The 21,026-nt window shown below is 41.9% G+C and overlaps 1 protein-coding gene and 1 pseudogene across 1 annotated transcript; both read right to left on the bottom strand.

The window, feature by feature from the left end:
- Positions 1-159: 159 nt before the first annotated feature.
- LOC143326661 (putative helicase mov-10-B.1) lies at positions 160-10,912 on the bottom strand. Its single transcript, XM_076740434.1, is given in 24 exon segments — positions 160-732; positions 827-939; positions 1,041-1,129; positions 1,206-1,331; positions 1,435-1,506; positions 1,645-1,836; positions 2,800-2,917; positions 3,008-3,107; positions 3,261-3,359; positions 3,926-4,023; positions 4,200-4,297; positions 4,483-4,682; positions 4,818-4,930; positions 6,305-6,481; positions 6,583-6,725; positions 6,982-7,154; positions 7,229-7,274; positions 7,276-7,348; positions 7,461-7,707; positions 7,798-7,942; positions 8,043-8,133; positions 8,742-8,902; positions 10,559-10,661; positions 10,756-10,912. Coding segments are annotated over 24 exon segments (2,973 nt in total). The 5' UTR covers positions 10,890-10,912; the 3' UTR covers positions 160-670.
- A 7,364-nt stretch (positions 10,913-18,276) lies between these two features.
- On the bottom strand, positions 18,277-21,026 carry LOC143327186 (putative helicase mov-10-B.1; annotated as a pseudogene).

Genomic DNA, 21,026 nt, shown 5'->3' with positions numbered 1-21,026 from the left:
CTCAACTGTTTTGACTTTTTTTACAATGACTTTTTTTTTGGCAAAATTAAGTCTTGTAAATGCTTTTTTTGGGGGGGGGGGATGCAAACGGACTTAGTTGTTGGTATTAACTTCATGTTTTAAAACAACACAAAAAACCATTCAAAATAGGCCATTTTTTATTTGGTCAATATCAAAAGTAGTTGATACTGAGTCAGCGATTCAAAAATAAAGTGGACTCTTCATACTTAACGGTTGCTTCAGTGAACATATGAATCATAAAACTATATGACTCTAAAAGAACAGTGATGATTGGCAAAGTTGAGCTCAATAACAAACTGGAGACTCAGTTTTGGTTGGTAAAATTTCAATACAAATATAAATGCATTTAAAATTGAAGTCTCAAAATCATCATCATCATGCTGTGATTTGAACTGGGTAAGCGTGAGTCACACTGTAAATACGAATTAATATAGCTGACATTAAAACAATGACAGTAAACAGACATTTCGGGAATTCCTTTTTGGTGTCGTGAATGGAGGCTTGCCATTAAGCCTTTTTCAGAGAATTTGAATGCAAATGTGAAAAAAAGAGCCTTTTGTTTCAAGCATCTGGTGCAGAGATAAACCAGTCTAAAAGCAAAATGAATTCCTTGGAGCGCTTAGGATGGAAGTTTGGGCTGTCCTTTGCCTCACTGGTCGTTCCTCAGGTCCAGTTCCACGAGCTGCTGAAAGGCACTCTCAGCGGTCTCCACTGGAAAGAGTCACAGAAAGAGCAAGGTGGGCAATTTTAACATCAATTCAAAATGTGAAGCGGGTGTGAAGTAAAATAACGACGTATTTGTTACCTTCGTCCTCACTGTCGATCTTGCAGGCAGCGAGGTTCATCAACAAGTCCTCGTCTTCCTCTGCATGAGCAAAACCAGTGTAGCCTCCCTTATCTTTGCAGTACATGATGAACCTGTAGACGAGCAGAGTTAACAGGATGAATTTAAAATTAAACTGAAATGTTAATGTATGCACGCTGACAGCAGAGGCCAGAAGTAGACATGTGACACGTACTGCTTCCAGGTGTCATCTTTGGTCAGCGCTGAGGGGTTTCCCACTACAATCAGCAGGGCTTTAGCTCGAGTCATGGCCACGTTGAATCTCTGGACAAGGAATAAGTGTGTCAGAATGATGCTTGTGTACGCACACAGGACACGTGCACGTGTTTGTGTAATATACCTTGTCATTCTTGACAAAGCCGAGGTTGAACTTTTCATCTGGCATTGTCTGACTGTGGTGGCTCCGAACTGTAGACACAATGATCACTCTCCTCTCCTGACCCTGGAACTCCTCCACTGTACCAACCTGATACACACATACACACACACACATACATATATATACACAAAGGCTTAAGACACTGTTTGTGCTGTGTTTCATGTTATGTCAGTATGGGATATTTACTTACCTTAAGGCCGCTCAGGTCCTTGAATCTAAGGTCTCTCCCAACTTTGTCCAGGCCCTGACGGATTTTCTGCACCTGCACAAAAAACAGCAGTAGTTTTTAATCCACCTCTTTAAATGTTTTCACTTCCACATGTGCTCATTTGCACTAAAGGAACCTGCAACAACATGAAGCTTTTGCACTCTGTGTATGCTGAATTGAAGTAATTGGGACCTGCTTCCTGTAGGGGGCGATGATGCCTATGTCACTGGGGGAGATGGTACCCAGGCCCCTCTTGCTGTTTGTCTGCAGCAGTTTCTTCACATAGTCAATCAGCACCTGCACCTCTGCCCTGTTGAAGACTGAAGGACTGCTGGCCTCACGCTCATTAATACCGGCCACGCCGTGGAAGATCACCGGGAAGCCCTGAGAGATGCATGACATATACTTTATATTTCAGTATACGCAGTAAATATTAATAAAGAAAATGGTTTGGGAGGTGGAATAAACTTCCTGATGGGAGTTAAAAAAAAAACCTGTACCACAGCTCACAATGTTAAACCAAGTGTAAAAAGTGGTGCACTGGTCTGGATTAGCATGCATAGTGTTAGTGTTTCACACACATTGACTCTAGACCTCATGTACTGTTGAACTTTGTCACAGTGACCAATGTGTAGAAACCTCACATTTTACGTTAATCTCTGTTATTCTCTGCAAATAACAAGCTGAGAGTGCCTTACTCAGTGCCCAAGGTCAGAACAGAACAGGATGAGATAAGGTGGACTGAATAGATATAATAAATACACAGAGTCAGTTAGAAGGCTGGTTTCTTAGTAATATGTGGCGTGTTTGTGTGTTGAAGCACAGACAAGTCACTGATGAAATGGAAAACAATCATCCACAATGAACACAGTATTTCATAATCAGAAATGTTCATTTAGTATTTATGTTTTTAAAAAAGTTAATGTTAATCAGTAAAACCAACAGTCAAGATGTTGAACGTATTGTTCTTCAGTGAAAATCGTCTCTCAAAAAGAAGAAAACTGGCCCTGAAAGTGAGTATTAGAACAATTACATTGATTGTCATTAAGTTTGCCAATTATTTTCTCAATGAATCCTTTAGTCCATGACACATCCAAAAGCAGTGGATAAAATTGCCACCATAATTTCTCAAAAGACGTCTTCAAACTACTTGTTTTTTCCAGCCGACAGTCTAAAACCCAAAGACATCAACTTAGAGATCAACTTACTGTTTCTGCTCTAGAATGAGACTGAAAAGGCTGCCTTACAAAGACATGCTGTAAGTCAGTCTTGAGGCACAGGCATGGTCCCTTTTCATGTTTTCACAGACACTGTACAGTTTGTGTGTGCGGAGAGAAGAATCGTTACCTGCGTTGGGAGGTGCTCCCATCTACAGAAGGAGGTGCGTACAATTTCATCCGCGCTAGCCTTCAGCTTTCCTTCATAGAAGCGCTGATTGGGAAACTCCAGGATGTCAGGGTGAGACCTGACGAACACAAATGAAAACAGAAGATGTGGAAAATCCAACCAATCATTTGGGTCAAAGAGTGGCCTGTAACCATCTCTACTACCACACCTGTAGTTGCGCAGCAGTTTGGTGACGAAGCGGCTGATCATGTCCTTGTTCTGCGGGTGCTCGGCATAATGATTCATCATGCGCTCCAAGAGGGAAACTCCTGCAGACAGCAGAGCCTTTTAACTTCAGACACTCCAGAAATACACACATAGAGCAAGGCTATGTTTTCAAATTAAAGTACTAAGTATCGTCATTTATCCAAACTACAGTGTTATAAACAGGACGATGTATGTGTGAGTGCGTCTGTACTTACCCAGGCCGTATTGTACAGCAGAACTGGATCTGACAATGGGCCCGAGCTGCTTTGGGTCTCCAGCCAGAACAACCTGACCAGACTCTGGATTGAGGAGCCCTTTAACAAAAAACAACACATCAACACATAAGACCCTGATTCCCCTTGTGTCGAGGAACAGAGGCATCAGAAAACACTACAGAGGTCACTGCTACATGAACGCTCCCAAGACACAGACTCTGCTGCCACCGTCCAGCTGCAGGTAGTCTACCAGCAACAGCTTTTTCAAGCTTCTGGTTCAGGGTCCGTTGGTTGAGCTCTTGACAGCACTACAATTGAGTTTTTGTGTTATAATTTGGAGATTTGTTTTTTAAACAGTGCTTGTGAGGACGAAGGTGGTAAAAATCCCACTTTTCAAACACTTTTCACGAGCCTCTGGAGGATGCGCCTGTCATACCCAATCGTGATACGTTTTGCTGCATCAAATTCAGAATAAGCATATATTTACAAAACTCAATGAAGCTGATGAGGTAAAACATTAAATACGTTGTCTTCATGCTGTTTTCAATTGAGTTTATGTCAAAAAGGATTAGTAAATTATCACATGCTGTTTTATTTGTTTTACACAGCGTCTCAACTTTTTTGGGATCGGTCACAGAGAGCACACTGCTGTTTGTCTTCTTTACCTGCCAGTGGGATTAAGCATTGAGTCTCTGTGGCTTGTCCTGCCTCGTCCACAAAGATGTGTGTGAAATGACCTTCGGGGATACCTCCTGTGACCAGCCTGCAGTGATCAGAGAGGACATGCACAGAAGTTCATCAGCAGAGCTGACTGTTGGTATTTTGGGTGGCACAGAATATAAACAGGATGTGAATACTGTCATATATGCACCAGTGAAATGCAAAGTTTTTAATGTGTCCTGCAGGTGAGCAAAGTGCACGGTTGGACTCATTCACTACCTTCCAGCAGTAAACAGGGTGGTGACAATGATCCGATACTCCATCAGCTCCTCCTTGGTGGGAAAAACGAAACACTGCCCTTTGAGGTTAGAGCATGCCTGTGAAAAAACCACAAAAGTTAGATAGTGCACAAAAGTCAACAACAAGAGAAGAACAATATCAAACACATGAAGCAACAGGAAGTGCAGCAGTATTGTAAGGAAGGCAAACGAATGACCAGCTGTTACTTTCAGCATCAAAGAAATCTTCTCATCTAAAACAAACATCATGCATCGTCACTAACCTTTAGATCTTCCGGGACGCTTTTTGACTCACAATAGAGGGCATACATGCGTAGCACTAAATGCTTGTCCACATTGCCCACAATCCTCTGGCAGAGCAGATCAGCAGCGCTGTTGGAGGGAGCGCAGGCCAGGATGTGGCAGGATGAGTCCTGGTTTTTGTTTACCTGCTTGATGCCCTCCACCAGGGTCACAGTTTTGCCTGAACAGACGAGGAACCATCGGGATAAATTCAAGCATTTCTGGCTTCGTGAGCAGTTGTTAAGGTAAAAGGTCAAACCTGAATTGTTTAAACAGTGACGACTAAAGCAAAGTCATACACTGGTACTTGCTGTACCTGTTCCAGGTGGGCCAAACACCAGGTAAGGGGCAGGTTTGGATGAGCCAGCTACAATGTGTTGTACAGCCTGATACTGCTCTGGGTTTTTCTCCAACTTTGAGTCAAACAGCCTATGGACAGGAAAGATCACAGGTATGATGTCAGAGCTGGTACCATAATGTGCACATGCACAATCACATATGCTCTCGTCAGGTAACATAAGCACCTAGTTTTGTTTCAGCCATGTTAGAATAACACGGTTTATCATTTAGTGACCTCTTTCAAATATCTCCACTGATCAGTCTTTTAGCTCTGACTGAACAAAAGTCCAATAAGCAGGAAGTATTTTCTGTTGCCACTACTGGGATCATAGTTTAGTTTTTTCTATTTGCATTTGTACAACCCCGATTCCAAAAAAAGATGATGCTGTGTAAAACATAAATAAACAGCATGTGATAATTTGCCAATCCTTTTTGACACAGACTCACTGGAAACAACACGAAGACAATGTATTTAATGGTTTGCCTCCTCAGCTTCATGTCAGGAAGCCTCCTCCCCCTCCTTTTCCCTGTGTTTCCCCTACTCTTCTGTGTGTGTGTGTGTGTGTGTGTGTGTGTGTGTGTGTGTGTGTTTCCCTGCAATCTCAGTTCACCTACACCTGCTTCTAGTGCCAATCAGCCACCACAGCTGCAGTCAATCCACACTCATCAGCCACAGGATAAAAACCTGGGTCTCCTCCTCAGTCGTCACCGGACTGTTGTACTCACTAGCCTGGTAATAAGTCTTGGCTGCTTTGCTAGCCCTCGTGCTCTTTGTTGCTTCTGAGTTTGCTTTGTCTATATGACTGGCACTGTTTTATATGTGCCTCTGGATCATCTCCTCATGTCTCAAACCTGCCACGTCTGCTCAGCTCCAGTCCACCAGCCGAAGAACCTGCTGACTCACTTCATCTACCTGCCAGTTCCTCACCTGGACCATCTCCCTCTGAACATTATCCACATTTTGTAACAATAAAGTCCTGTTACCGTTGTCTGTTTTCTGCATCTGGAGTTCAGCCATCAATCTCAGACCTTAACACTTCATTGAGTTTTGTAAATATATGTTCATTCTAAATTTAATACAGCAGCACGTTTCAAACAAGTTGGGACAGGAGCGACTTAAGACTGTGAAAGATGTGGAATGCTCCAAAACACCTGTTTGGAACATTCCACAGGTAAACAGGTTGATAACAGGTGATAGTATCATGGTTGGGTATGAAAGGTGCATCCTGGAAAGGCTCAGTCGTCCACAAGCAAGGATGGAGATACGTTCACCGCTTTGTGAACACATGACTGTATGAAGTATATTACTGCATGGGCTCAGGAACACTTCCAACTTTTTTGGAATCGGGGTTAGAAATTGGAAAATCCTCCTTTTCTGGTCCCATTTTTCTGATATCTGTGCTGTAAAATAGTCCACTCACACATTACACACCATACAGAGATATAAATACTACTATACTGTACACTAGTTTTTGGAGCTTAGTTTGCTGAGAGGTGGAGGCAGGTACAGCAGGAAACAACACTTCTCTCAGTCCACGTTTGACTGCCAGCTCTGCTGCTCTGTGCTGAAGACGCAACGTCAGGCGGGTGACAGTGAACTCAACACTGAATTTCATGTCATCCACAAAGCAATTCAGCAATCTGCAAACAAATTCAAAGTGTGTGAATCTTGGTTACAAACAAACACGTCGTATATGATTGTTTATTAATTGTTGTATGTTACTGTAATATTATGATCTTACTTTGAGTTGAAGCCGAGTTTGACGGTGTCAAGCTGCACGCTGTGGACGTAGCCACGGTACTTCACCTCATTTTGTCCTAAAGGACACGCCAGCAGCGCATCGCCTCGTAGCACAGACGGGCGGTTCTCAGATAGACCAGGTACCTGGCAGGTGAATATGTCGCAACATTAAGAAAAGTGCTATATAGAAAAGTTTATTATCATTTTTATTAATACTTGTACTCTTTGCAGTGTGGTGGTGTGTATTAATGATATGCACCTGTCTGTTTCATTTATTCCTCCCGTCCAGGTACTGCAGATGCTATTTACTGAACTAGCCAGCGAGTGCAAATGATCTTTATCTCAAAGTGAGAGATGGGGAGTATTCACTCCCCGTCTCTCACAGCGGGCAAATACTAACCTTCAGGACGAGAAGTTTGCTGTTGATCGGATCTCTGACGAAAATGCCCTCCTTTGTTTCATCGTTGGGGATGTTGTATCTCTTGATGTCCACCTGCATCTGTAGCTCCTCAAGATACAACAGCAGTTGAAACTTCTCTTTGTAGTCCTCCCAGCTCAAGGCATCTTCCAGCACTTTGTTTCTAAACAGACCAAAGGGAAAGAAACACATAGTATGGCAGCGTATGCATATTTTAGAACAGAACAACTGGAGTGTTTTATATCATGAATGTATGTTTTTGGCGTGTGTTCAAGCTAACCCCACAATATAATCTGGTATTGGATAGTGTGGTAGAGGAATCACACTTTTTAGCTGCACATCTGAGGTCCTGGTAAGAGGAGACAAAGTGGAAAATGTTTGATACATCACTAGGAGACATGCAGCATTTCAATTTTTACAATTACTTCATATTTAACAATGTGTTGAGAGAAAAGTGGCACCTTTCAGGTGGCTGTCCATCCACAATCTCGTAATCAATTTTAGGAGTCCTGGCAGGGAGGGAGCGAGGTTTGTAGGGCGCTTTAGGCGCCAGCTCCCGTCCTAAGGCGCTTAAACAGTGAACGTCAATAAAACGCACAATACGGAACGCATTGGTCTGCAGGTCTGGTTTGAATTCAAAAGCCAGTTCAGCTCGATCGAAACCAACCGAGCTGCAGCAGATGTTAACGGGGATGTCATAGCTATCACCTGAGAAAAGAACAGGACAGGACATAATGTTGTATTCATAGTGGTTTATCATGTCCATTAGTAAATATGGCATTGAGATATTTACATTACCTTGTTTTAGACACAGAGGGTTAGTCTTGGTCACGTTGGACTTATCTGTCAGGGTGAAGCAATCAGGCAGCTTTGGTGGGATGTAGGAGATGAAATACACAGGTTTTGCTCCAGTGTTTTCCACTTTCAGATTTACCACACACTGCTGCTTCGAAAAGAAAAAAGAAAAAAACATAGCCCCACATTTGTACCACGGCCAAGAATGAGTAACAGACGGTTGCTGCAGTTTCTTAAAATAACAATACCTCACGTTCATCCACGTTCAGGCAGAGTTTCTCGTTCTCAAACTGATGGTTGGGGCTGATGCAGCTGATGCAGATACTGTGTTTGTCAGCACTGTGGGTGCAAAAAGAGCAAAGGTTATGATAGACTGTATTAAAGGCTGCAGAGTGGTCTGTGACTTTGAAGATCACTATTAAATCAGTCAAACTTCAGACATGTCATGCATATTCTTATTTTATAGCTGCATAGAGAAATAATATACAAATAAGAATGAGGACTGTACTGAATGCAAGGCCAGTGACAGACGTTAATGTCACTAAATGAAGTAACCAAGTTCAGGAACAAGACCACGCCTCAAATATTCCCGACCACATCATAAAAAATTCTCAGGCGTTGGTCTTCACTTCATACCTCGCGTATATCCAAAACAATCTGAGAGCCATCAGACATGCCCATACACAGCTGTCATCTGGAAGCTCCTTTGGGGCATAACTGAAACTCAAGAACATCAGAAGAGACAGCTGCCCCACCCTGAGTCTCTACCTTCCCCGGTTTCCTCTCGTCACCAAACTAGCAGACAACATCCTTTCCTTCGTTCCCTCGTTTCTTCCCCTTCCCCTTTCATCCCTCGACCCTCACTCTTTCATCCCTCCTCTCATCCCCACATACTAGCATTTTTGACAATACAGACTATAATGACAAGCAGCGGTAAAACCTGTTACCTGTCTGTCTCCATCAGAAGACTGCCTGACCCGGCTTGAACTCCCTCCACAGCTTCATGTCTGAAGGTTTGTACTGTCCCGGGATTGGAGGCTCCACTCTGGACACGCTGTGGCGGACAGCCTCTGATTGGAGGCCGTGGGCCACGATAACGAGCTCTGACCTGTGCAGAGGATCACTTCATGTCAGTTTTGTCTTTGGGTGGAAAATTCCAAAATCTAGTGAGGTGAGCTGAGTGTCCTGTGTGATTTTTTTCTTGGCAGCAGAAGACATAACCGTATCCTCACCAGTTCTTAAAGGTACCTAACCTGCAATTTATAAAATGTAAATAAATGTACATAAATATAACGGCAAGCTGTGTCTTAAAGGACCAGTGTGTAGAACTTAGTGGCATCTAGTGGTGAAGTTGCCCCTCCCCTCACCATCCCCTTTCAAGCACGTAGGAGATCGTACGAAGGCTACTAAAAACACAAAAGACGCTCTCTAGAGCCCAAGTTGGGTCACAAACTGCCTGCCTGTGGGCCCGAAGCGGTCAGGCAGCAGTGTCCAACATGTAGTTCAAAAATACTTCCGGATCAATTATTGGTGTCTTCACGAAGGTTTCAAGAAATAGGCTACCTAAGGTCTTCAAAGTATGATGTGAGGTTGTTTAGTCAAACCAAAAACAGTTTGAGCAAACGGCAATGGACCCGGGGTCCTGCACAAAAACTCCTCCACTGGTCTTCTTCTTATATACTCTAGAATGTCCCTCCTTCGATCTCCTCCCTTACCGAGAGACAATACCCCTTCTTTTAAAATCCTGTTTGAACCAGCTGCGCCACCATTAGGTTTTATGTCAGGGCTTTTAGGGGATTTCCAGTTCTAACCATGGCGGAGAGTTTCTACCAGGCATTTTTAAAAGCAATAGTGGGATCTTCCAAACTACACGTGGTGGACTGTGGAAAACGGATTGAGGATTTTTCTGATCTAATCATGGCAAATTGCAACTACCTTTCTTTTTTAAAAGGTCGGGCATGCCGAGGCATGCTTTTACATTTTATGACCTTTGTGATCACTCAGGCAAAATTAAAAAAACCAATAATACTAATAATAAACCTTTACTCCCACCAATCCTACTATGACTACTACTACTACAACCAATATTAATAATAATAATAATAATCGTTATCATCATCATCGTCATAAAGTCAGAGGGAGTGGTGCTTCGTCCTGTGGCAGTGAAGCAGGCCCATAACGCCATGAGAGACCTCCAGATCGAGTCAGTCTGGTGGATCAACCAGGTTATGGTTTTAATTTAACAACAACTGATAATAAAATTTATTTTGAACTGGTTGAAATGAGGAAAAAAGTTGACCCTTCTACCTTCACAACATGCAATGACACCTGTAAATGAAGAGACAGGCATATCCTCCCTACAGTAAATGTTTCAACAGGTCATTTAACTTATAATTTAATGTTTTTTATTCTTTTAATTTAAAAATCAAATGTTGTATATATTATCTGAGGACTTCATAACTTCAACTTAAGTCACACAAGCAAAGCAGGAGCCAGAAAATACAAATTTGAGTTCTGTATTTCTGCCTAATCAGACAGAAAAACAACCGGTGACCACACCCTGAAGACTGCTATTGCTACACTAAAGAGCCTGTAAATGGAGTGGAACAAATTAATGAATTATAGACTATTATCTGTTAGTGATGTGAAAAAGGGAGAATTACAGAGTCATCACAGTTACACTGATCTCAATAAAACTGTTGATGAACGCTTAAGACATCACACCAACTCCACTGAGATCTGCTCATCATGTCGCGGTACGTACCTTGGACCGAAAGTATATACAGTCGTCACGTCTAATGATTTTCTTGTGCACTTTCAGGCCATAGAGGACAGAACCAAAGCTTGGAAATTTGGTCTCTGGATCCCTACAACCAGACACACAAACAAATTAATTACGCATATATTTACAAATTAGTCAAACATTCACTAAGATTTCTAACATAATGGAAATAAACTTACGTTGTCCTGAACTCCACGTTATAAATATGTTTTAGTTGAATTCTCTGACTGACGGTATCTTGATCCGTCTCCTTCAAAAAGTCATAAAAGTCGAGTCCAACACGGCAGAACCAAGCAACCCTCCGACTAAACATGATCAAAGGCTGATATGATTGAAGTCAGAAATGGAAACGCTTCGTTTGAGTACTGACACTTAGCTCTAAGACAAACGGGTAGATGGACCGTCTCACAGGAAATCCAGCACACAGGGGCTCCGCTTTTAATCCCCGGACAGTCCACGTGGGCGGTGTTTCTCTGTCTCTCGTGATGCCGAGCTGCAGCACGGGGACAGTCGGGCTCCGGTGTTCAAAGCAGGCGCACCCACGCAGTCTGTCAGGCCGGAGAAACGAAACTGAGCCTGGGGAACCCCGGTCCTTCACTCAGCTCTGCACATACTTTAACTTGCTTATTTGTATTCATATGTTTTTTATCAAGCTCGATCTTTTTTTTTTTTTTTTTTTTTTTAATCTTTTTTTTCGATTTTTTTTATGGTGATGATAAAATGAAAACAAACCACAAAACAGTCACCTCTAATTGTTTATCACTGGCTTCACAAGCACCAAACGTCACCACTGTTCATTGTTACAACAGATAAAAAAAACAAACAAACAAACAAAAAAAACCAAGAAGATGAAGAAAAGTCTAAATTAGTTTTCTCTCAAAACCAGATCTGTGGCCTGTTGTCTTAGAGAGTGTCCACTGAACACTGGCTGAAAGTTACCATTTCATTTTAAAAATAATACAAATCTTGATTTAAAGAAGCGATCAGATTGTGTTTCATTCAGATCATTTGACCTGGCTTTTTTTTTTTTTTGGTTTTGCATCATACTCCTGTTAGAGTCAGGCCCTGTGCGAACTTGAAACGCGAGGCCCTGCTCTTTGACATGGATGCGCAATTGCGCATGAATAACAGTCACACGGACACAGCTATTGTAGTTCTACTGCACGCATAATCCCGCTGCAATACGTTTTTATCAAGTAGAATAATACAGCATAGTCATACACATAGTCTCAGCTATGACTTTTTGCTATTTATTTCAAAGGGGGGAAAAATCAACTGTGCAGCAAGTGGCTTTACATCAAGTCAGCTCAGTCATTTTATTTTTGGCAACTTGACATTTTAAAGAAGTAGGGTAGGACATTTTTCATTCATAATATACGTTCATTTTCATTACAACTCTACGCAACATATTTACTGCACTGTAACTCTAACAAATGAGATGGACTCACCGTGCATAACTTGCGCAGAAACTGATCATGTCAGAGTCACTTTCCTTGCCTTCTTGGCCGCAAACTCAGCAATAAAATCTTTATAATCCAGTTTGGATGCAATGTCCTTTTCAGCTGATAGCAGGGCAAGCCCGCACAGTCTGTCCTGTGACACGGAGGTGCGCAAATAGTTTTTAATTAGTTTCAACTTTGAAAAGCTTCGCTCGCCCGATGTCACCGTTACTGAAACGTCAATAGGCTCCTGAGCGCAATCTCACAGTTAGGGAAAGTTCCTTCAGTCCCTTTGAGGTAACGAAGTGTTTTATGTGCTGTAGGTGTTCCCTTTGGGGTTATCTCTCGAAGTCTCCTCAACTCCGCGAAGAGGTCCGGTGCATTTATATCCTGAGATTCGGACGTCTACCGGGTGCCGTTTGTAAAGTTGGTCATGCTGAAAATAACAGCAACATTTTGTCACATTTAACTTCAAATCATATTTTAAAAAGTGGTGTGAATTTTTGAAAGTCACTTTTTAGCACATTTAACACAATATTTGTTAATTTTGAAAATTTATTGAATAATTAATTCTAAATCTAAACGATAAATCTAAAAGTTAAATCTAAATCTAAATCTAAATGTTAAATGTAAATGTTTTGGGTGAAACTAAATATTTAACTAATATACTTTGTATACTTATATAAATTTTGTTGCGTTGTTGATATATGGGAGATGGGCCGGTGGGGGTGGGCCGGGGATGGGCCTTTGGTGCCCCACTCTGCCCCTGATTGTTCTGATGGTAGAACAAAGTCACCCTGTTTACAAGATAATGTATATAATCTGACAATTTCCCCTGTCCTGGGCTCTTTCTCATCTCACACTCGAGACAGAAACGAATCCGTCTGCAGGCGTCAGAATAAACTCTGACAGACAACAAACGACTTTGTGCTTTTTTTCATACAAAATTGCCAGAACAAACACACACACACACACACACACACACACACACACACACACACACACACACACACACACAGAAACATCTGCTTTAACAACCACCAACAGTCTGACATGAAATGTTTCAGTCTCCCTCTGTGGTCCGTGCCTGTGGTGTGGTGCACTGTGGCAACGAGCACAAGTGATCTGTCGTGAGTGTCACTGTGTGTCTTCTGAGAATTTGGGGACTTTTCACATCCGCTTGCTGATGATTCATCGCTTCTATAAAAGACGGCAGAGCATAATCTGTGTATCATGGTTTTCATTATACGTCTGTGTGCTTTATATTGGATGAAATGCTTTTGAAATTGCTTTGAATTTGAAATGTATAACATGTGTCGATCACTGCATGACAGCCACGAGCCCTCCCTCAGCTCCAGCTTACCAATAATACTATGATAATACCAATAATATGGCTCAGCAGAGTCCATCACTTACTTTCTACATTTCTTTGATATTTTCTGTAGTATTAGAGAAATTTAGGAAACATTTTCTTCCAGCAAAACCCCTCACAGAAGACTTCAAAAGACACAGACTGATAGACACAGACTAACAATAAGGTTGTCTTGGTTGTCTTGGTGTTCAGGGGTCTAGATGGACGGAGATGGAACAGGTTTTAACCAGGGTGTGGCGGGTCTGCAGTGATGTGTCTGGCCTGTTTCCTGACTCTGGAGGTGCATAAGTCCCGAACACAGGGCAGGTTGGCACCAGGGATTTTCAGTCATATTTGGAGGCTGAGCCAAACCGCACAGTGATGGATGAACAGTGAACACACTGGATGACTGCAGTGTAGAACTGGATCCTGAGCTGGCACACGATATCAGTCCTCTGCTGGGCCTTTTTGAAGATGGAGTCCGTGTTGGATGCTCGCTTCAGGTCCTGGGAGATCACGGATCGCAGAAACTTGGAAGTTTCCACAGGAGACACAGTGTTATTAAGTATGGTGATGGGGTGTACTGTTGGGCAGCATCTCCTGAAGTCCATTGTCTCTCTGAAAGAATCTCTTGGCTCTGTTTGTTTTGATTCCTCTTGTCTCTTGTCGTTGGATAAAGGAACAGATGATGCAGGAAGTAAAATATGTTAGAGGCGAACACTTGTTCATTTGCCTTGATGTCTGTGGTCCCAGAAGAAGCTGACACTGTCACTAACCCTCTGAACCCAAAGCAGTTTCTGTGCTTTTTGCTCACATTTTTACTCAGTGTGGGCTCATCTTCACTGTAGCAGAACAAGGGGCCTCTAATTGACCTTTTCCCTTTGCATTCTTTCAGGAGAACTGGAGTGTTAAAACATCCCAACTTCAAAGGGTTACTTATCATTTGAACTGTTTGCAGGAAGGTGCTGATTTAGAGAAACGAGATGTCTGGTCCTGAAGCTTTACTCCCCCCATTCCTTCAGGAGGACTGAAGGAGAGAGACACTCGACTCTATACTCCAAGAACCAGATAGTACTGACAAGTTGTAAATCAGACATTCCTGTAGCAAACTGTTTTGTGTGTCTGTGTGCTGTCTTTGCTACCACATCAGGATAATGCAGCTGATATGTTTGATTCAACTTTGGATATTCCCACAGCGCTAAACTCATAATTTGTATGGTATCAATGTTTTTCCCATGTTTCTAGCTTGTAAAATGACAAAACTATGATCTTAAATCTCATAAGCATTTTTGTCCGGGTTTCTACCTACTTTCTATATTGGTGTCAACATACACGTTGTAAACAATGTTGATGTGTGATTGAAAACTGATCATTTACACTCTGTGATTGACCATAGTGAGAAGCAGATGAGTCCATCACATGCAATCGTTAGTTAATGTTTTCTCTCTATAGGATGCAATAACAGTGTTCACCTGTAAATCAATCTTTTCCCCACCTGTTGGCGGGTCATTCTAATCTTTTGTCTACTTTTGCTCGCAACGTTAAGCCGCATAACTTTTTCAAAATTAAAGCCAAACTCTTCTTTTCTTTAACCATTAAGGCAATCACTTAATAATATTTTTGTAGATATTTTCGACTGGCCATCGAAAGTATTCTCAACTTTAACCAAGAAGTTTTGCCATATGGTCGTCAGCCTCTTTGGTCTGAAGTCCTGCAGCCTCAACTCATCTGTCTGGGTCAAATAGCCGCCGAAAGAGCCGCTCCTCGTCTGTTACCGACACCGAAGTTGGTGTCTATAAGGCTATAATAATCTCAATTTTCATTAGACTCACTTAGTCATTCATCCAAGAAATAAACACTACATTCATGTCCTCATTTTTCCTCAAAACTACTTCTCACTATTGCCAAACTCATTCCTTTTATTATTTTGCTATAGCTTCTTCATCCACATGTTTGTGTTACACTATATAATCCATATTATTTGTTGTATTAATCATTATTTATATCCATTTTCATTACTGTGGCAAATAAATAATACTTTTCATTTAAGTCAGACAGTGTCCTTTTGAGCTGGAAATAGACGATCACTGTATCGAGAGCTAACGCTTCAGATGATGAGACTGATCTACCATTAGTTTGTTAATTATTATCAAATCAGCATTAAAAGCAAAGAATATATAAAATCCTTCTTAGCTGAGGAATGTTGGTCCCCCTCTTTATATTAATGAGTGCAAACATTAAACTCAAAGGTTTAATGACCTAATTCCTCTACATCATTGTGCTGCACCTCAATGGAAGCAGGATAATCATGGCTAGAACAAGGGAGAGCTCAAAGATGTCTGTTGTGCAGAATAACACCATTATAAATGCCATAAATCATAAAAACAAGCAAGTTGAAGTTGATATTTTACAAAAATAAAAAATGGAGCTTATATACAGTATACAACTTTTTCCAAAGTGCACACAACTGTTACGAATATGGAAAAATGAGTCGATTGTTGAAGGGGGACATGCCACTGGTGTAAACACAGTCTGCAGTTCAGTTGACTTTTCACTGAATATTTGTCACGTGACTGTTGGTCCATATCATTTTTATTTTTCCAGTTTTTGCCTATGATAAATTGTAATTTTGGACCATTTTTAAAGGAAACATTGTGACGGCTGTGGTCTCGGGTCACTGTTCTGCTGTCTTTCTCCCATGTCTGATACTGCGCTTTGTTTTCCACTCTCACTCAGCAGGATGGAGCGCGAGAGAGGCGGACCGATCTACTCACACCTGCACCTCATCACCTATTAACTTCTTAAGCCACCTCATGCTCCACTCCTGTGCCGGACTAGTCTCTTGGTTTCATGTCGTACGCAGCTCGTCTGAAAAGATCGCTCGTCTCTTGTCTCGCTCCTCCTGTGCGTTTTTCTGAAAGCCTGTTCTCATCACTGTGACTTTCTTCATAGTCGCCTTTAGTTTCTAGTTTGTTAGATAGTCTCCCAGTTGTCTGGTGAGTTTTTGAGTTACGTTATTTTGTAACTTTTGCTCTTTGATTTTTTTCCCCCTTTTTCCCGTCAGCGTTGATTTTCAGTTCCTCTCGCTTGTGAGCGTTAATCCCTGGTTGAGGTCATTTTTTGTTTGTACTTTTGATAAATAAACCCTGGTTCTCCTACGTCTCTGTCACTGGGTCCTGGCCTTCCTTTTCCACTAGCCATAACAAACATGCCTTTTCTCAGGGTCAATAAAGAGAGCTGAATGAAGGGTTCATGCACTTGAATGCCAGGTGTTGAATGCCAGGCATCATTCATTCAGTTTTGTTTCAGTGCTGCTGTTTCACGGTGTCATTGGTCCTAATGTGTGTCGTGCCATGTTTTTCATAATTGGGTGTGCAGCCAGGATACGTGGGATTCTTTCTGTCATGTCACAGACAATCACCTTGGGGAAGCAGTATATTTTGGTGCTTGTGTCTTTTATATCTCTTACAGCAAAATTACCCAAAAATTCCAGTCCTGTTTTGCAATTTTGATTTCCCTGTCCTCACTGTGCTGTATGAGTATGATATCCAGGTCATCAGATGGAGATCCTGGGTCCTACAGCAGCAGTGAAAGTCTGTTTTCAAGTTGTACACTTGGTTGTTTGGGGAGTTGTGGTTCCAGGACACTTTTTCACAGCCGGCCACAGCTATGTCTGCTCCCAGTGGTTGATGAGGGGCTCTGTCTGGATGGTCGTGCAGACCAGCCAGGACGCTGGGCTCTGGCTATCACTCATTCAGGGGCATGATTTATTGTTGGGCTGTGTGCCAAGAGAGTTCCACGGAGGACTAACACTTGCAGATTTGTTGTCTGACAGACAGACAGCCCTCCTGTTTGTTAGTGAGCTCACAATTACAGTCACCAGCAGACTCATCAGCAGTGTTTCTCAGCCTTTTTTAGCGACGGCACATATTTTACATTAGAAAAGTCACAAGACACACCCCCAAACAGAAGTGTCACAAAAAGTATATTTATTGAAATATAATGAAAATCTATCTAAATCATTGTGTGAAACCTGGGCCTGTTTAGTTGAACACAAAGTTGATATTCTTGCAGGAACTGAAGAAAGACACACAGGATGATTTCACCTGATCGGTGCTCTAAGCCTTAGAGCACCGATCAGGTGAAATTGGATAATCTTCCGCGGCACACCTGATGATTTCTCACGGCACACTTACGTGCTCAACTACAGTTCGTAGAATCATCTCATTGTTCCAGGTAGTAAAATGAATCTATACACTGACCTGACTTGATTCATTTCCAAGAAGCATTTAATAGCTCTTTCCTTTTACCATTTCCTGCTACATAATCGTTCTTAGAAAACCATGAAGCGAGTCAGCGATTTCCTGTTCTTCATCTCACTGAATTCAGAGGTTGATTCAGAGGTCTAAAAACCTCTGAATCAACCTCTAAAAAGATTTTGTGAAACAGCTGGCTGAACAAAATTAAAGACTTCACTCTATAGTAAAGTTTAATATAACCCAGTTCTTTAATTAGATTTGGGATGTGCTGTCAAAACAAGTAAGTGAGCATGTTACAAAAACTGAATTCAACTGTATCTAATGACGCTGGTAGATTCGTTAGATATGAGATACTCCAAAGTCAATCTAATATGAAACTAATCACTCTAATTCTGTTTATGTAGCATTCAAATTGTTTGTAGAATTTAAATAAAATACATCTATATAACAAATGCTACGCTCTTAGATAGACGGTTCTGTTTTAGGTCTGTTCTGAGTAAAAAAGACATTTGTTACAGCACAATTGTTTGTCAGTGTGCCATGCAGCTCTTCATTTTTAGTTTTTTAAAAAAAATTGATGTTACTGCTGGAGCGAAAGATGAGTCTGTGAAGTCTGTTGGGTCCTTGACGAGGGGTCCATCTGTTGCTGAATCACTCTCCACTGTGGGGTATAGATCAAAGATGGACAGAGAACACACACATCCCTTAGACTTCAGGACAAAGCAAAGACTTTCAGCAGGAAGCGTGTGTGAGTATATGTGAATGCGCATGTTACCAGAGGTTCGGCGAATGGACATTTGTTGGTGTCTCTTCCTCTTCCTCTGCATCAGAGACTGTAATGCCTTGGTAACCCCCTTCTCTGTAGCAGTAATGGATGAATCTAAAAAGAGAGGTCAGTGTATGAGGCATGTAGGAGCTATGCAGAATTAGACTGATGGGACTTACAGCCTTACTTGTTCCAGACTGGGTCAGTTTTCAAAGCTCTTGGGTCTCCAACCACAATCAGTAAGGCTTGTGCTCTGGTCAATGCCACGTTGAACCTCTGAGGGGACAGTGTGCATGTAAAAATGTGTTTGGAGAAAGGTCCTCAGAATTTGCGTGTGATTTATTATCGTGGTGTTGCACAAATGTTATATACTATATTGAATAATTGTGAGTTTGTGTAATGTTTCTTACCTTCTCATTATTAACAAAGCCCAGAGTGAAATGTTGCTTGGGTGTAGTCAGTTTCAGAGTGCTGCGCACCACAGACACCAGAATCACATTGAACTCTTTACCCTGAAACTGCTCCACTGAGCCGACCTACAGAAAATATACATGCAATTTTCAGAATCGCAGGATGGGACCTGAGAGAGCGAAGAAGAAGAAAAAAAAAAGGCCAAGGACATGCTCAGACAAAGCATGGGCGGATGAAGATGTCAAAGAGTGGTTTAAAAGTCACACTGCCAGAACATAAAGCAGCAAATCTAACCACCACCACTACCACACCTGTAGTTCCTCAGTAATTTGGTGACAAAGCAGTTGTTGAACCCATGCGTCTCATGTGACTTGTAAAGGCTGATGTCCCTCATCAGACGCTCCAACAGGGACACACCTGCACACGGTACATGGCTTCAAACGCGCAGAGTACAGGCAACAACAAACAGCATTCGGATAGCACTGAAGTGAAAGCTCTGCTGAGTGAGTAGCTCAGCAGACCTTGTCATTTTCAGATTGTGCATTAATTAAACATTTGACACATCAAACACTTGATGTTATCGTCAGATGGTTTACAAAGGTCACACACTCCAATAGCGTCTACCTATATGTTTAAAAGCTATACACAGTGCTCACCCATGCCATGTTTCTCTGTCAGTTTGGATGTGATGACGGGGCCTAATTGTTTGATGTCTCCAGCCAGCACAACCTGGCATGTCAGTGGATCCAGTAGACCTGTGGCGCAAACACAGAAACATGCTACAGAGAATATCAAATACTGGATAGAATACAGCCATAATATGACACCTCACTCTGTTACCTGACAATGGTATGATACACTCTGTCGCCTGACCAGCCTCATCCAAAAAGATGTAAGTGTAATGACCTGGAGGAATACCTCCTGTCACCAGCCTGAAGAGACAGAGAGAGTAGTTTTTGTAGTAGTAGTTTTTGTAGTACATTTAACAGTGTTATGCAAATTTAGATTCAAATAGTAATTCTTGCACTAGCTACTGTACCTTCCCACATTTAGCAGGGTGGTGACCATGATCTTATACCTCATGAGCTTCCCTTTAGGGGGAATCACAAATCACAAATATGTTTTCGTTGCAGTTGAAGTTGCAGGCCAACTACAGAAAAACACAAAGTTCATATAGTAGGTACATGCACACACAAACACACATACAGTAGATGTGCAGAGGCAAGAATTGAGTTTGACAGCATTAAATTAATGAATACGACATTCACAATAAAATGTCTTGCTCCCTTAATTTCATTGCTTCGTCAGGTTTTCCATAAAAGGTTAGTGAGAGAAAGATATTTGATGGCGGTGAAGCAGCAGAACTCTTCATAAATCTATTATGTACTGGTATGCCTTTGCAGAGCAGATATTTATGTTGGTATGTTTATTTTTGAGGAACTGAGTCAAAAAAAAAAAAAAAAGCATTCAGACCTTTGTATGCTGGAGAATACTTGTCACAGGGCAGCTTAGAGCATAAGCGATACACATCATGTCTGCCTTCAATACCATCCAGAATCTTCTGACAGAGATGATCAGTAGCACTGTTGGAAGGAGCACAAGCCAGGATTCTGCACCAAGCCTGACACGACACTATCTGCTTGATGGCTTCCACCAAAGTCACTGTTTTGCCTGACCAATGCACATAAAAATATATTATTCTGAATGTAAATAGAATGAATACTTAAGCACACACACACACACACATGCCTGCACAGTACCTGTGCCAGGTGGACCAAATACCACGTAAGGGGCAGGTTTTGCGGAAGCAGCTTCAATGTGTTGGATGGCCACACGCTGCTCTGGGTTCCCTTTGACCTCTAACAGCCTGATGATGGAGAGACAGGTGCACATGTTTACATGCACAGGGAAAAATTAGTTTTAGGGACAGATGGAAAAAATGTATACAGGTTAAGTGAGACAGTACTAAAGTATGACCATGTCTGTTTCACATGTTTAGAAAGTTTTCCCTGTATTTTAGACCCTTGTAGACTGACCTGAGTTGATGTGACTGGCGGGAAGAAAGTTGTGCAGTGGGGAACAGCACCTCCCTCAGTCTGTGCCTGTACACCAGCGCTGCTGCTCTATGCTGGTTACGCAGGGGAGTGCGGTCAAGAGCGAAGTAGACACGGACCCTCATGCCTTCCTTGAAATGACTCGGGCTCCTGCATTCAAATTCAAACAT

This window comes from Chaetodon auriga, chromosome 10 (assembly GCF_051107435.1).
Source record: "Chaetodon auriga isolate fChaAug3 chromosome 10, fChaAug3.hap1, whole genome shotgun sequence".
In the NCBI taxonomy this organism is placed as follows: domain Eukaryota; kingdom Metazoa; phylum Chordata; class Actinopteri; order Chaetodontiformes; family Chaetodontidae; genus Chaetodon; species Chaetodon auriga.
Note: the sequence above shows the minus strand (reverse complement) of the source record. Positions and strands in the feature narration are given on the sequence as shown.